Source organism: Pagrus major, chromosome 21, assembly GCF_040436345.1.
Source record: "Pagrus major chromosome 21, Pma_NU_1.0".
NCBI classification, from domain to species: domain Eukaryota; kingdom Metazoa; phylum Chordata; class Actinopteri; order Spariformes; family Sparidae; genus Pagrus; species Pagrus major.
The window spans coordinates 2,778,788-2,795,205 of record NC_133235.1 but is presented as its reverse complement, the minus strand read 5'-3'; the positions used below and the strand labels follow the sequence as shown (position 1 = coordinate 2,795,205).

General features: G+C 40.6%; 1 protein-coding gene across 1 annotated transcript; it reads left to right on the top strand.

Moving 5' to 3' along the window:
• The first annotated feature begins 257 nt into the window (after positions 1-257).
• On the top strand, positions 258-14,173 carry LOC141016224 (uncharacterized). The gene is made up of 5 exons (XM_073490475.1): positions 258-467; positions 3,327-4,507; positions 10,698-10,853; positions 11,126-11,224; positions 12,555-14,173. Exons 1-5 carry the CDS (start codon positions 299-301, stop codon positions 12,852-12,854), a joined length of 1,905 nt encoding a protein of 634 aa, XP_073346576.1. The 5' UTR covers positions 258-298; the 3' UTR covers positions 12,855-14,173.
• The last annotated feature ends 2,245 nt before the right edge of the window (positions 14,174-16,418 follow it).

Genomic DNA, 16,418 nt, shown 5'->3' with positions numbered 1-16,418 from the left:
AATAAACATAAACAATAAAATAGTAAAGATAATCACTGTTGTATGGGCAACAGCAGTATGCATGCCAAATGCAAACCCTCCACCCCCATCCATTTTCTCTTTTTGATCGATGTCAAGGCCTAATGGAGAAGTACTTAGCCAAATCAGACAGACCAGTTACTGAGGGTAACGGGCGAGTAGGGGGCGGTATAACAATGTGTTATCGCAATCCGCCAAACAACGAGAAGAAGAAGAGTCAGAGTCAGCTCGGAGTGCAGCATATTTACCACACTTCTCTCATGCCACTGTTCCTCTGACCATGTCCACACTGCAAACGTTAAAAAGTTTTATCAACCAGCGACTCGCAGTGGCTGTCGATGAGATATTCGGGCTGCTGGAAACAACGGTATCAAACTACGAAGAAGAGATAACCCGCCAGCGGAGGCTGCTGGAGGATGAGAGGTCTGAGTTCCAGTTCAACAAAGCAGGTTGGAAGTTTTTCTACATTTCTACTGACTCTGCTCGTCTTATTAGATACATATGTCAGTCCTCTGTCACATAGCTGCCAACTCTCACGCTTTCGCCGTGTGACGCACTCAACCGTATGTCACACGGCGAAAGCGTGAGAGTTGTACCAGGTTATACCAGGTACTGTATTCAACCCAACGGACTGAACAACTGGAACAGTAGCCCTGTAGGAAAGCTCATCTAGCTTCTCGCGGCTGCGTTCAATCAAACCAAGTTAAGATCGGAAGTTGAGAATTGTTTGCCTTCAGAGTAAAAGCGGAAAGTAAAACAAAGCTGAACAGTGTTTAGTCATCGGTTGTTCACTAGACACCCGGTTCATCAATGTCCAAACTGACCAGTGTTGGGGCTAGTTACTTTAAAAAGTAATATATTACAGATTACATATTACTCTCAAAAATAGTAATGCCTTACACTACTATATTACTCCCTGGAGAAAGTAACTAGTTATATTACTAGTTATATTACTAGTTACTTTTTTTCTACTTACTCTAAAATTGCCTGAGATGCATAAGATGGAAAGAGAGCAGACAAAGGAGGAGTCTTCTTGAAGGTCTTTATTAACCCAACAACAGACTGGCCTACATGCTGTTTAACTTCCTCAATTAACATTGTCTAGTGCAAATACAAACAAGTGTACTTGTGCAATCAAATACAAAGAAATATTAACTAATATTGAAAATAGTGGTTGAATTTCCAGCCGTCGAACGAGGTTTTTTGCAGAGCGGTGCCTTCTTCAGGACACGAGCTAGCAGAAGCAGCAGCAGCAACATGCTCCGGACTTGTTGACTCTTCCATTTTTTACCCATCTGCCCTGGCGGGTGCCGCTGGCGACCAATCGGTGATGGTAAATGATACCTCGTGTCAAACCCCAACCAATCACTGATCCATTCACGCCCCCCCCCCCCTCCCTCCGTGCTGTTTTGTGTGATGCGTGTGTGGTGAAGTAGCTGGTAGCTACTAGCAAATGTAACGCAAGTAACGAGCCCGGAAAATTGTAATATTATTACTATTTTCAGTAGAGTAATGCCTTACACTACTAGTTACTTGAAAAAGTAATCTGATTACAGTAACGCGTTACACCCAACACTGAAACTGACTTAAGGTCAATGCAGCTGAAATGTTTTCTTTTTCATTTCTATGAGTTTTAAATAATGTCTGCTTATGATGTGGCAAAAGATTAGTTTGTATCTGCATGTGACATTGTAAATACAGTCTGATCAAACAAGCCCTATGTTGTCCATTTTATTCACATTATTTCCTGTTAATTTTCATGAAACCCTAGTCTGCTCTCTGAATCTCTGCCCTCCTTCAGGCACAGACACACCAGCAGCTTCTTCTCTGCTGCAGCTAGACACAAAACAAAGAAAAGTTTTTGGCAACCAGAGAGGTCTCTGACCTGGTGGCCAAAGACTACAACCTCGGTATTTGCAACTATGGATGGACAGGATGGAGTCGGTGTCAAAGGAGTCCAAATTTGTCATGTCAGGGTCATTCTGGTCAACAGGAATCCATTCAGATTTTCTGCAAACCTGTTTAGGATTCATTGTTATTACAGTCAAAATGTGAGAAAATTATCTATCAATCAATCAATCAATTTTTCCTCAATTGTCTACTCCAAAGTCTTTCATACAATCCAATATCATGCTTATAGTCAGAGCCATTCTGAACAGAAATACATTGAAAATCTCCTCAAAACTCATAACGATTTTTTATTACAGGTGAAAAATGATATTATTATTATTATGTGTTTTGAGCTGACTTTCCATTTAGTTTGTTTGTTTTCTGCAGTTTTGACTATTAATGCATTTCTTTTTTCTATAGAAAAAAATGCCAGTTTTGCTTTTAAGGACTTGGTCAGTAGCTTTTTGAGGTACAGCTTGTCATCCAGCCAGAAACCAAGGTATTTATACTGAAATATATTACTTCTCTTAATGGGACACTAATTGAAAGAGTAAGCCCTTATACTCTTTCAATTGGTGTCCCATTAAGAGAAGTAATATATTTCAGTTGAACTGTTTTCTGTCATTTTTATAGAGAACAGCATGTATTGTGTTTTATCTGGTTAAAAGTAATTCAAGATCAAGCAAAGTTTAGTGTACAGAACCAAAATCCCTATGCAAGTTTTTAACCGCCTGGCCAACAGAGGGTGCTGTTGTATATAAAATGGTGTTGCCCACATACAGATGAATTGTACTGAAAAGTCAGAGAGAGCTGGTCCTAGAATAGAACCCTGTGGCACATCTGAACACCAACAAATCTAGACTGATAGACAACAGCCTGTGTTCTTGCATTGAGATAATTTGTAAACTGGAAGATTTTTAACCCAATCCAATAGATTCCAGGCGTTGCAAAAGAATTTGATGATCAACAGTATCGAAGGCTTTAGATAAATCAGTAATAAGGGAAACATCACTCCGGAACCTCAAATTATGGACTCAGGACAATAATCTCACTGACATGTCTGCATGTGTTCTAGAGGGACTAGAATTAAGACTTAATTATTATAAACAATATTATTAACAACAAAACATTTATATATACAGAATTTTCTGATTAGACTCATGGTTTCTGCTCATTAGCCAGCTTGTTCTGGTATACGTCTTCTTCTCTGTATGGGCTAAAATGTTTATTTTTTATTTTTGTAGCTTGAAGTTGTAGTGCACATTTCTTGGGCTTCTGGGAAAACGATGTGTATCATTGGGAGGTCATTTCAATGTTTCCCACAGAATAAGATTCTATTTGTGGTGGTAGGAGACACTGATGCCGTGCTCCACTGCTTCACTTTGTGAACACAGTTTTTATGTTTCCTTCACTTGCAGGTAGGGACCAGGCTATGAGATTTCGAATCATCATTGATCATGACATCAAGAAGATAACTTTTCAAAATGGCATCCCTTCATCTGTGGAAGACTTGATTAAAGTGTTTCAACAAGCGTTTTCCATCACCACAGCCATAGGTCTTCATTACAAAGATGCTGACTTTGATGACTTCTTCACACTAACTTCTACAAGTGATCTGAAGGATAAAGACACACTCAAAGTAGTGCATATGCCACCAGGCATGATCATGTGCACAGTCCCTAATGAACGTAAACCTGACATAACGTCCACACTCCTTCAGGAATGCAAACCCGACATAATGACCACAGTGCTTGAGGAAAGCAACCCCAACGCATCCACCACAGCCCCTCAGGAACACAACCTCGACACAATGGCCACGGTCCCCCAGGAACGCAACCCTGACATAATGACCACAGTCCCCCAGGAACGCAACCCTGACACATCTGACGTGTCTTCTGTAGATGATCTGCTTTCTCTGGATTCACAAGACAATCTGGTTCCTAGTCTCCCTGCCACTGAGAGGCAGAGCCTCTGGCCTGCTGTGTTTCCCATTCCAACCTTCTCCTACAACACTGAGATGGCTTTGAGGCAAAGCAATGAGAAGTTTCTCAAAGACGGAATACCGTTGACATCCCCAAGTGTCAAATCTGACATCCTGGAGCGTCTGGCAGAGGCCATGTTTTCCTACACAGCTTATCCCAATGATCCACAGAGGGCCGCTGTTGCACAGGCACTAATAAAGAAGCATCCCTGCCTGAGGGAGCCCGGCTCTTTTAATGGATGTTACGGGTGGCAGCAAAGCCTAAAATACAAATGTGCAAACTACCGAAGCAAACTCAAAGCACACGGAAACCCTGAACTGCTGATAAATTCACTGAAACACAAACAGGAGGGTGACAGACAGCCTGCCAAAAATATCAAGAAACCAAGGAAGTCTGAGGTGAACTACCTACCCCCACATCCAGCTGGTGAAACGGATGATAGCCTGGAGAATGTGAGACTTGCGCTCATTGCAGCAAACAAGACAAAGGATGATGTTCAGATGATAAATGACATGATGTCCAGAACATACAGCTATAGAAGAAAGGAAGTGGTTGGCCTGTCCATGCAGCTGGCTGAACTCAAAGAGAGATGGCCTGCCCTTTTTGATCCGATACAGGTAGATAAACTGAATGATCCTCTTGTCACACCAGGAAATGCATACATTGCATATTAGTCAGTAGATCCATTCACACTGCCCTTTCAGTGTGGGAATCATGTGCCGATTCTCCGTATCGTCATCTGTGTGAAGGTTTCAGATGCAGAGAGGGGGGACAGTTTGCTGCTGCTCTGATGCTCCCCCGGAGGTAGTATCAGAGCCGCAGCATAGGCGAGCCGGCGTTTGTGTGAATGGAAAAGCAGGACCAAACAGCACCTTATTTTAGTGTTTGCTCACAAACTACTTTGATCTGCTCCCCCTGCATTCAGCAGCACCTTCCTGTATAGATGCTTAAGACACAAGCCGTTTTCACACAAAGGTTCCGCATTATCACCGCAACGAGTGCTTGCCCTTATGCAGCCTTTGTTTGTTCACACTCGACCAAGTAGCACCGGCTCAAAGCCACTCGAGAGTATCATTTCATACAGCATGCCGGCATTGCAGAACCAGAAGAGGCCTGACGGTACACATCACAACGTTGTTTTAATGCGTTTCCCTGGTTTCCACCTGTTAATCTAAACATGTATCCACCAACAGTTTATAATCATATGGATGCTGTTATAAAGTGTTGTGATAAATTACATAATTACATAATCACCATCAGTAAATAGAGGACCCTGTCTGGCTCTCACTCGGGAGGAGGGATGCTGTTTTCTGTGGGGAAGTTCACTGAAGTCTTGGTCGGGAGGGCTGACTGTTGGAGTGATTTCTGAGTTTTTTTCTTTACAAGTTGCCAGAGACAGTAACTACAACAACACAATAGTGGAAGGTGCTTGCTTTTATTCAAATCTCGAAAAATCATTGAGGTTAAGCCCTCATTTTCAATTATGTCGAGAGCACAAATAAAAAACAGAATAGGTGCAAAAATGTGATAACAAACAAAAACAACGAACATAATCACAGCGAATAAACAGAATGGGTACATAAAAATGATAACAGATAAGAAGCAATGTGACAGAATACCAATAAAATGAAAAAAAGTGAAAATGATAAACTGCAAACGAACATGACAAAACACAAATAAAACTGAGGGGCATTAAAGACGAATGGCAGACAACCATACAGGACAGCACGTAGTTAAAAACAGTTACATTCAAATGCTGAGTCGTTTTGAAATCAATGTCTTAAACTGACCTATAGGTATAACTGTATCAAGTTTAAATGTATGTTGTAAAATGTTCCCAGTGTATGGAGCACTGAAACTGAAAGCAGTTTTCCCAAATGTAGTGTTTACCCGGGGAACATGCAGCATTATACAATCACTAGGGTTACCAATGACTGTCATGTGACGTCTTACTGTTAAAGGTGCCCACCCAACTTTTTCATATAGAAAACAATGATGATTGGAATTACAGTCACCAGTAATGACTCTGAGGGCGAAGTGATAAACTGAGTCTAGTGGAGTAAGAGTGGAGACAAAAGCATGTCTATAGAACATCACCATAATCCAGGACAGATAAAAAGACAGCCTCAATGATCCGTTTCCTACAAAACATGGGGAAAGTAGTTCTGTTTCTGTATAAATAAACAATTTTTTGTCCTGGCTTGCTAACAAGCGTGTTAATATAAAATTTAAATGTGAGTTTCTGATCTGACCAGATACCCAAATATTTGTCTTCAGAAACCTTTTCAATACTGTGTCCTGTTAGAGTGGTAACATGCAGACCAATGTCTGCGATATCTCTGGCTCTTGAGAATATCATGAATTAGGTTTTGTTTGCATTGAGGACTAATTTCAGGTTAAAAAGAGAATCTTGCAGTTTGTCAAAAGCTTGCTGGAGAATTGTAAAGGCTTTATGTGCAGTTTTAGCACAGCAGTAGAGGACTGTATCATCAGCATAAAGATGGGCGTTACAGTTTGTTGTAGAGGATGTAATATTGTTAATATAGATTGGCCGCTCACTGCTGGGGAAATTCTCTCTCATCCAGGGCATCTATTGAGGGCTCCAGGGCTTGAATCTTGTTCTCCAGATGGAGGGTCTCTGGTGTAGCGGAGGGAGGGGGACATTTGCTCTGCAACTTTCTGCTTCTCACCAGCGTCCAGGGCTCCGGGGTTGAACAATCTGGGGTCTTGGGCTTTGCGTCGAGGCTCAGCCGGGGGTCTTTTCATAGCTGATGGGATATCAGTAAATTTAGAGGTGCTGCTATTTTAATACATAAGCAAATTAGGTTCACCCCAGATTACATATTTTCTGATCCTGGTGGTCGTTACATTATAGTTTCAGGATTCTTTATCTAACACTGGTTGTGTTAGTAAGTGTGTACGCACCAAATTGGGACAGCTACTCACGCATAGACTTTTTTTTTCATTTTTATTTTTTGGACACAATTCTAGACATAGATCGGCAACAGGCCTCCACACTGAATCCTGCTCACAGCTAAACACCGGCATCTTCAAACTGAATTTGACCTGTTGTCAACAAGCAAAGCAGAACATCTATTACAACAGCCTTTTGGAGCAGCCTCCTCCCGATATTTATGTTATGAGTCATTTCTCAATAACTTAGATATACCAACTGCTGGTGAAGAAGTAACAGAACGTTTAGATGTACCACTGAGCTTACAGGAAATAACTTCCTGCATCACTTTGATGCAGAATAACAAAACTCCTGGCCCAGACGGTTTCCCAGTGGAGTTCTTTAAGAAGTTTGCCACACAGCTTGCTTTATTATTAAATGTTTTTAATGATTCACTAGAGATGGGTGTCTTACCATCAACATTGAACCAGGCTCTGATACCTCTTATTCCAAAGAAACATAAGGCCCCTAATTTAAGTGTTAGCTGCAGACACATTAGTTTGCTCAACAACGATGTCAAACTTTTAGCAAAGACCTGCCTCCCCAGTATCATATCAGAGGACCAAACGGGTTTCATTGTGAGAATGAGACAAGGACAATTTCTGCCTTGCTGACCGGGAGGATTTATTCTGTGTAAAACACATCAAAATGAGTACAGCAACTTCTTTCACAGTTTTCCTTAAGCACACCTCTCCTCACGGTGTCCAGAAACCGAGTGAGTGGCTACATTACCACCACTGTTTTCTACCAGCTAAATAAAACAAGAACATCAGTAAAACTGTACAATAAAACAAAATACACCCCTTTCAAATATTCTCCACCCCATCAGCAGCAATTTTTTTTAGTATTTCATTAAACAAATTAGCATTAAAAAAAGATAACATAATGGGAGCTCACATACCTGTGTAAAACACATCAAAATGAGTACAGCAACTTCTTTCACAGCTTCCCTTAAGCACACCTTTAAAAACAAGAGATCACAGCAACCTGTATGAGAAACTGCAGTGATGCTACTTTATCTTAACTTAGCGTGCTACAGAAAGGTAGGAACACTCGTAACTAGGGATGTCCCGAGCCGATCTGCGGGATTGGGATCGGGATCGGGATCGGGGCCGGGGCCGGGGCCAATATGGGCATTGTTTCACTGATTGGGATCGGCAATTTTGAACGTGGACCCAAGCCCAATTATTTTTATGTCAGCTGTCGTAAACGCCGGAGCACAACTTGTGGCCGAACGCAGACGCGCACATAACGTTACTCTGGCAAACCTGTGGATAAAATGTAGTGTGGAAATATTTTAAATTAGAAAGTGAAAGCAGCCCAACAGCGACATGTAACATCTGCAATATGACCGTGTCGCGAGGGGGTAACAAAAGAGCTGCATTTAATGCTACAAATTTGATACGGCACATAAAAAACAAACACTAAAAAACAAAGGAATACAACAAGTTCACTCAAGCAATACAGACAAAGGCACGGAAGCAACAAACACTCGTGGATACTTTCAAAAGGAAAGAGAAATATCATGAGACAGCAACATGGCCAAAACTATTACAGAGAAGGTAACTGAATTCACCGCTTTGGATAACCAGCCCATCTCCGTGGTCGAGGATCAGGGTTTAGTTACTGACTTTGTTTACTTGGTTGTTTTTGTTAAAAAAAACAAATGAAAACCAATGTTGCAATAGCATATGCAGAATAAGATAGAGCCATATGAAAATATTTACTTTGTTTCAACTCTTACCTCTCCTCATGGGGTCCGGAAACCGAGTGAGGAGAACAGCGCGAATCTACAGGAAGTGACATCACAGAGATGTCAAAGGTCACACAGCAGAATACAATTTACCAAAATAAATTAAATTATATTAAATTTCCAAAATAAAAGCTCCCCAAAATAGACAGAATTAGATGTGAACACATGCAAGAAACAACAACAAAATATGAACAAACATGAAAAACGGATTTGGTGAAATATAAACCTACTACAATTATACATCGGTTACATCTACAGTTCTACAAAAATTGGATTTGGCCCTAAATTTATCTTATCGATTCACCTTCTATATTCTGCTCCAGTAGCTAGCATCCAAATTAATTCTGAAATCTCTCCTCCCTTTCCTCTTACTTGTGGCACACGCCATGGGTGCTCCCTCTCACAACTATTCTTTGCGCTGGCTATAGAGCCCCTGCCTATAGCTCTGAAATGCTCCACATCATTCTCAGGAGGAGGTATCGAACAGATTAGCATTATATGCTAACGACTTTGAGACCTTTTGAGACCTTTGGAATATTTTCTGGTTACAACCTGAAAATTGGAATTGTGCTATTGGAAAAAGCGCATGCTTCGCTGTTAACCAGTCAGTTAAATTAATCTTTCCAGATGCATTACTTTTTTCACCCGTCCCCTAATGGCTTTAAGTATTTAGGAATCACTATTTCAAACTCCCTTAGCTTGCTTCACAAGAAAAATTTCACAAAATTGACTGAGGAGATAAAACTGGACCGGATCCTATTTCTCTTTCAGACTCTTCCTCTTTTTCTTCACAACACTTTCTTTAACTCTTTAACAGTGCCACTATAGTCTCATACATCTGAGTGGGCAAGCCCTGCAGGGTTCAAAAGACAAGGTATGGTATAGATTAGTTAACTATAATATTCTACATCTTACCCCAGAAAAATTACATTAATTCAAATCTAACCTGTCAGAAATGTGCTTCAGATGTGATACTGAAGTTGGTTCCTTTCTGCACTGTACCTGGCTGTGTACGAAAGTGAGGCCTTTCTGGCATGATATCGGCTCCACTTTAACCAGGATCACAGGAGTTAATGTTCCAGTGGACCCTGAACTTTGTTTATTGGGGAACTTTACAAGTATTCGCGGTTCTCTAAACAATGCACAACTCAAATTCATGGAAGTTGCTCTATGTGTGGCCAAGAAGTGCATTGCGGTGTCATGGAAATCTGATTCCCCTCTTCTTATTGACAGGTGGTCTTTTGAGATGAATAGTTGCATCCCCCTAGAATCACATATTGTCTCAGAAAACGATATAACACCATTTTGAAAATTTGGCAGCCATATTTAGATCATATCGGCACATCTCTTACACCAAGTACTTAATGTACTCATTTGTATTGACTTTGCACACTGACTGTTTTTTTATGTGGGGGGTCTTCTTTATAGGGTAAGGAGGTTTATCCTTCACGCCTTACCTTTTGTTATGTCTGTATACTGTTGGTATATTGATATGTTTGTATACATTGCATATATAAAACTGAAAATAAAATAGTTAAAAAAAAAAAAAAGACAAGGTATGTCAGAGGGAGGCAGAGATCATCATCACCCTAGCTGAGTCTTTTTTAAACAGACATCTCGGGGCACATGTCAGATTTTAATAACTTGCTGGGAAGCATAAACTGGAATCTCGCGTCAGGCAGCCAAATCCAGATGAGCCGAGCCTCGTCACCCAGGGTGGTTCCCCCCGTTGGGCACTCTTGTGACATGCTGCCCCCTATTTTTTGGAGCTATATTTGAATTCTGCCATTATTCTACAAATTACACCTTTTTGACATACTTACAGGTACAAATATCAATCTAAAGACCAGTTAATTGGGGACAGATTGTACAAACAGCTGTGTCCTCATTTCTAGGAAAGGTCTGAGACAGTCACAGTCCTCATTGCCCTTTTTGGTCATTTTCTGCATCTTGTGATGAATCACTGATGTGTAAATTTGGGGAAATTGCCAGGCACCAGTCTAATGGCATAATGGTGAAGGGAGAGAGAATTTTTATACACCTTCTGTATGTTTTCCGGAAAAATAAGAAAAAAAATTAAAAACAAAATCTGGTCTTACAGATAAACGAGGAGTTCCGAAGGTGCAACACTATTCCCCTGGAGTCAACGTTTCTCTTCCAGCTGGACAGATACACGCCAAAGTTCCTGGAGTTATTCAGCTCAAAGGGAGGAGCTGTTGGACAGCGCATTAAGAGTGTGTTGATTGAATTGATACAGGTGAGGTCAATGTGGTCAAAAGTTAAAAAATCTAATTATAAATTGATCTTAAGCAATAGTATGAATGTAGATTAGTTGTTTTTTTTTGTTCACAAAATTGTTTAAAAAACCTTTTCTTCATTAACACATACTGTTGGTATGCTCTTCACTGTCTTTGGAGGTCAATACAAGCTGAGAGTAAAAACTGAGTTTTTTCTGAAGAAGTGCTTCAAACTGGTTAGGTGTAGAATTTCCTGAAGAGTTCTTATTCATGACCCAGTGATTGACTGCAGGACCCATGTGCCTCAGTGGTGAAGAAGAGGGATGTGACTCTGAGATGCCTCATCGAGTACATGGGGGACAGTGTGCAGGAGCTCATCTCAGACTACTATGTAAGTATTGTCCTAATTACAGTATTTTTACTCATACATTGATACAAGAAATGGTTCCGACCAAACAATCTGACTGGTCAGCTACACATTTAAAACTCAAATCAGCATGGCCCCATAACGTACTCCCCAAAAATATCACTCTAACATTCCCATGGCAACACTGTAACTGCCAGAGCTGGAGCAAAAGCCAATATATTAGTTTTATACACAGGAGTGTAATTTGTGAACAAATCAGAGTGAGATGTTTCTGAAACGTTTTTACTCGTGAAAAAAAAAACGGCAGTTGCTGTTACTCAACTGTGCATTGTTCGATCTGCCCCGAACTTCACGTTTGATACAAGGCCTGGCCTGAGGACATCTATATGCCATTATTCAGTTTCAGTCACAGTGCCACCTGCTGGCAAAAGGAAATGGCATGTTTTATACTTTGTCATACTATACCTCGCAGCTTAACCAGATCCACCTCCAAGTGTTATTGGGTATCATGACATTTCCAAATGAAAGCAGTTGAAAAGTGCCTTAACATATTCCATAAATTGTTTAAATTTTATATTTTCCACAGGCTATTCATGTGATTACTTCATATGTATTCATGTATTTAATATTAAACACTTTGGAGCTTCATAGATTCAGTGTTCAGTCCATAGTGGGAGGTGTTTTTAAAAAAATTTTTATTTGTATTGCTTTTGGCAAAAGAAAATTAATGGCGAAAAGACACAGTCACCAGTACAAGTATGTTGTGGGTTACTTTCCCAATTTTCACAGAATAAATGGTAATATGTGTAATTTTGAAGGCCCTTTCCATCCTCATACAAACATAAAACTCTGAAAGTAGGACGTTCTTCTTTACAGATATGCATGTTAGGTAAAGAAAAATTAAGTCCAGAATTGGTCAACCTATGCAGTTACCCGGGAGATAAATAAATATGGAATTGATTTAAAAAGGATAAGAAAGCAGGGTAGGGTTTTTTAAAGCTCCTTACAGTCCCAGAGACTTGAGCCAACTACTACACATATTATCACTACGAGGTCGAAAACGAGGTGCTGTAGTTGCACAACCATTACATTAATCAGTAACACAGTTTGACTTCCATCCTAACACATACATAACAGTGCAGCCTGTGAGTAGTTCAATAGTGAAACCATTCAAATAGTTTTGGCTCCTTGCTCTCAACACGTTGGATTGGGAATAAAACTGTGATAAAGCTTTTAAATGTTCCAGTAAGACAGAGTGATTTATCATCTGAAATGGATTACATGAATTCTTTAGAATGTACTTTTTTTTTTAGCAAAACGTGTAAACCACAGCGTGTGTTTGCATCTGTTCCAGAGAACAGCAGAGGATAAAGTGCATGAGGACCTTAAAGCACAGAGCATGAGGATCTACGTTTGTCACCAGCCAGATGCTGTGGGCATCATCATCAATGGAACTCCAGTGTTGACTGGTCTAGATAGTATGTCCAGAGCCTGCTGCCTTCTCCTCGGCCTAACCTACGCCCTCAATCTGGATTATCCTCCCAAACTTGCCAGGACGTTTGAAGTCTTTCAAAGACTATTTGTGGGACTTGATATGTTGCAGCCAAAACCAACTTCGAAGTACATCAGCCTGAAAAACAAACTTCTCACCTAAAACTACTGCTCTGAGCTGTTGCTCTGACTCTACTCATCCAAGGCTCTGTTCTGTTAGTGTGTTACTGTATACTGAATAGTTACGTATATACTGTATGTACACGTGTATATCTTTGTGTGTTTGCTCCTCAGCAACTGGGGATGCACGTGGTCCAAAGCCTGGAAAAATGGGAAGGGTTGTGTCAGAAACGGCATCCAGTGTAAACAGGCGATGCCAAATCAAACATGCAGACTAATCAATCAGATGGGCAAGGTCAGCAAGATAGAAACTGATGATCCACTGTGCATACCACCCAACAAAATACCATTTCAGATCAAGTATACGGCATTCCAAACAGAGAAAAGTACCTGGTACCAACAGTGAAAATGCAGCTTATATGTATGCAGACTGATTTCAGCAGGTTTCGGGACCTTAAAGCTCACTTTTTCTCACTGAGAATGAGTATTGTTCAAGTTGTCAAAGTTGATCTTCTTTCATGTTCTACTGTAACCTCAAAGTTTTATATTAACATGTTTCTAAATGTTTTATGATTATCTCTTGTGGGGAAAGTAATACTGAAACACATTTTAATGTTTCAAAAAGTGACTTTAGCTTTTATACATTTTGTAAACTGACTAAACTTTAGTTTCAGAGGTGAGTGGAGAGAATGCTCACTTCTCAATAGGTTAATATGTGGCGTTCAGCATACAAGCTGAGAATGATAATTCTGCAAAAATAAATTAAAAACTCTAATTTCTTAAGTGTTTGCTCAGTTTAGCAGTCTGTTCGCAAAACTTAACTCATCATTTTCTACTACATAATACTAAGTGTGCCCATGCTGACCCCCGTCCAAAACCAAAAGCGGCTTCAATGGAAGAATGTGGCCTGGTCTGATTTTATATATACATATATATATATATATATATATCGCCGATACCGATACTTTTTAATAATTAAGGTGAATGCATCATCAAATTGCTAAATCTGAATGAATTTTCATGACTTTAAGTGTTTTTGTGATTTTTCCTTTGGATTATTAATTAGTTAAAACCCAGGACAGACAAAAATACAGAGCTTTTTTAAGCTATGGGGACAATTCATTGAATTTCTTGAAAGTCACCGATCAAGAAGTTGAATACTTGTAAAGGACAGTGAAGTATATAAGAAAATGTGATATTCAACACAACAGCTACTTAGGAAAGCAGGGTAATAAGTTTATTTTTATTTTCATTTTCTCCTGTTTTTGTTTTTTGTTTTTATTTTTTATTTTTATTTTTTCTGTGTTGGTCCTTATTAGTTTTGTTTTATTTTCTCAATGAATGTGGGCATGTAATCCCTCATTAATGTATGTGTTAAGTTAATTGTGAAAATCCAATAAATATAATTTTCAACTAAAACCCAGGACAGAATTTGGGCAAAGTTTACAGGTAAATAGAAAATACTTTATTATCATAATAAAAGTTTTTGTTCAGAAACAATAGAACAGTAACAAAACAATTTTTCCCCATACATTGTCATGTCTGGAGGTTGCAGGTCCTTCACAATCATTTCTGCCAGGCTCCTCGTAATCTCCACTGCTCTTGAGGAATCGGCTAAGTGAAATAATAATATAATTAAGTCTGCAGCACATCTACTTGTAGTTTAAATATAGTAATCATACAGTATCCCTTTCACTGTTAACACAAAAGGGTCATTATATTCAATCAAATCTGAACCATATTATATTCAGTATATTTGTTTTAATTCCAGTAAATGTATTCATTTTAAGAACACGTTTCAATGGGATAAATGTATTATATCAAGGTCTTAGCATAATTTATACTTTTTGAGTTGGCTAAAGTAACAAATGACCAGTTGCACTTTGAAAATTAATATTAACTAATGCCGAAGGTGACTAAAACATTACTTTCACCAGCAACATCTACCTGGATATTCTCTGCCACACTGATAGGGGGGATTTCTCTCCTCCTCTCTCCGTTTCTGTAACTCGGTGTTTTCTTTCGTATGATTTTTCATATGCTCGTATAAATTTGTTGTGTTACCACTGTATCTTTTTAGCCATTTTACAAATTATACAGCTCGTCGTTGTTTCATTTTCAGCCTGAAAATATAGCCACACGGCTCCTCTTCCTCTCTGCCATTCTTCTGCTCCGTCTCTGTGCTGCTTGTGTGTGTGTGTGTGTGTGTGTGTGTGTGTGTGTGTGTGTGTGTGTGTGTGTGTGTGTGTGTGTGTGTGTGTGTGTGTGTGTGTCACGTGACGGTACAACATCAAATCACAAGAGGGGGGAGGAGGAGCAGAGTGCGCATGCTCCGCGCTGTGACAGGAGCAGCACTTGAGAGCAGCGGCACAGACAGCCAGGTCGCCTCTTTGATGAAACCGCAGCAGTGCATACAGGAGAGAAACCGGAACTAAAGTATCGATCTCATTACACTGGTATTGATCAATATCAATACCAACGTTGGTATTGATATTATCCATATTTGGATCGATCCGCCCACCACTAGCTCATACTCCCCACTACACATCCAATATTGTTCTGGGGTATGGCACTCCATTCTGCAACAACAGTAACCTAGACTTCCTTGAGGTCATGTGGTGGAGGGTCACAGTCATAGACGTGACGCTTCAACTGGTCCCAGAGATGCTCTGTGGGGCTCAGGTCAGGTGACATGGCCGGCCATTCCATGTGAGGGACGCCAGCCTGCTGGAGATGCATGGTGACCACATGAGCACAATGTGGGGGTGCACTGTCATTCATGAACATGAAGTTTAGGTCGTACTGGTGCCACTGGGGGATGATGATGGGCTGGATGAAGTCCTACAGGTATGACTGACTCATGACTGTTCCATTGACCGACACCAGATCAGTTTTTCTGTCCATCAATCTGGCCCACTGTTGCACCACCTCCTCCAGCTCCAGGACTTGGGGCCATGTTGATGACTGCATAGCGCTCACCCCTACGCCTGCTGCCCATCATTCCGATGCAGGGTGATGCTCTCGTCAGCGGACATCACTGACAACCACTGCTGGATGGTCCAACCAACATGTTGCCTGGCCCACTGCAGACGTTCTCGACGGTGCCTGGCATTCAAGGGTGTCACACACAACGATCGTCTGGAGTTCAACCCGTAGTGGTGACGCCTGTTCTGGATGGTCTGATCAGACACATTGGTTCGTCTGACAGCCCTCAGACGTCTCTGGAGTTGTGGTGCAGTGGCATCCTGGTGGTGAAAGGCCTAGGTCCTCAGATACTGGTCATCTGCCCTGTCTGTGACTCTTGGGGCTCGACTACGAGGCCTTTCACACACTGAACCGTTGTTCCGATGTAGAGAGACCAGTCTACTGACACTCTGAGACACTTGTGGAGTTCATTAGCAACATCAGTTTCCCTACTCCCTGTCTGGATACAGGCCAAAGCCAGGAGGTGCTCCTGCTCAGTCAGCTAATGTCAGTTGACCATGACTATTTCACATGGCCACAGTGGACACTCACTCATTATCCAGTGCCTTTTATAGCCCCCAAACATTTTTGCATTTTTTAACTGATTTACTGCATAGTCATATTAATTCACATTGGACAGAAA

Bases quoted from the DNA above. Each gene is read 5' to 3' on its own strand.
- LOC141016224 (XM_073490475.1), top strand. From the start codon at position 299: ATGTCCACACTGCAAACGTTAAAAAGTTTTATCAACCAGCGACTCGCA. The intron at 4,508-10,697 runs GTAGATAAACTG...CTGGTCTTACAG, and splicing joins CCCTTTTTGATCCGATACAG to ATAAACGAGGAGTTCCGAAG. The intron at 10,854-11,125 runs GTGAGGTCAATG...GATTGACTGCAG, and splicing joins TGTTGATTGAATTGATACAG to GACCCATGTGCCTCAGTGGT.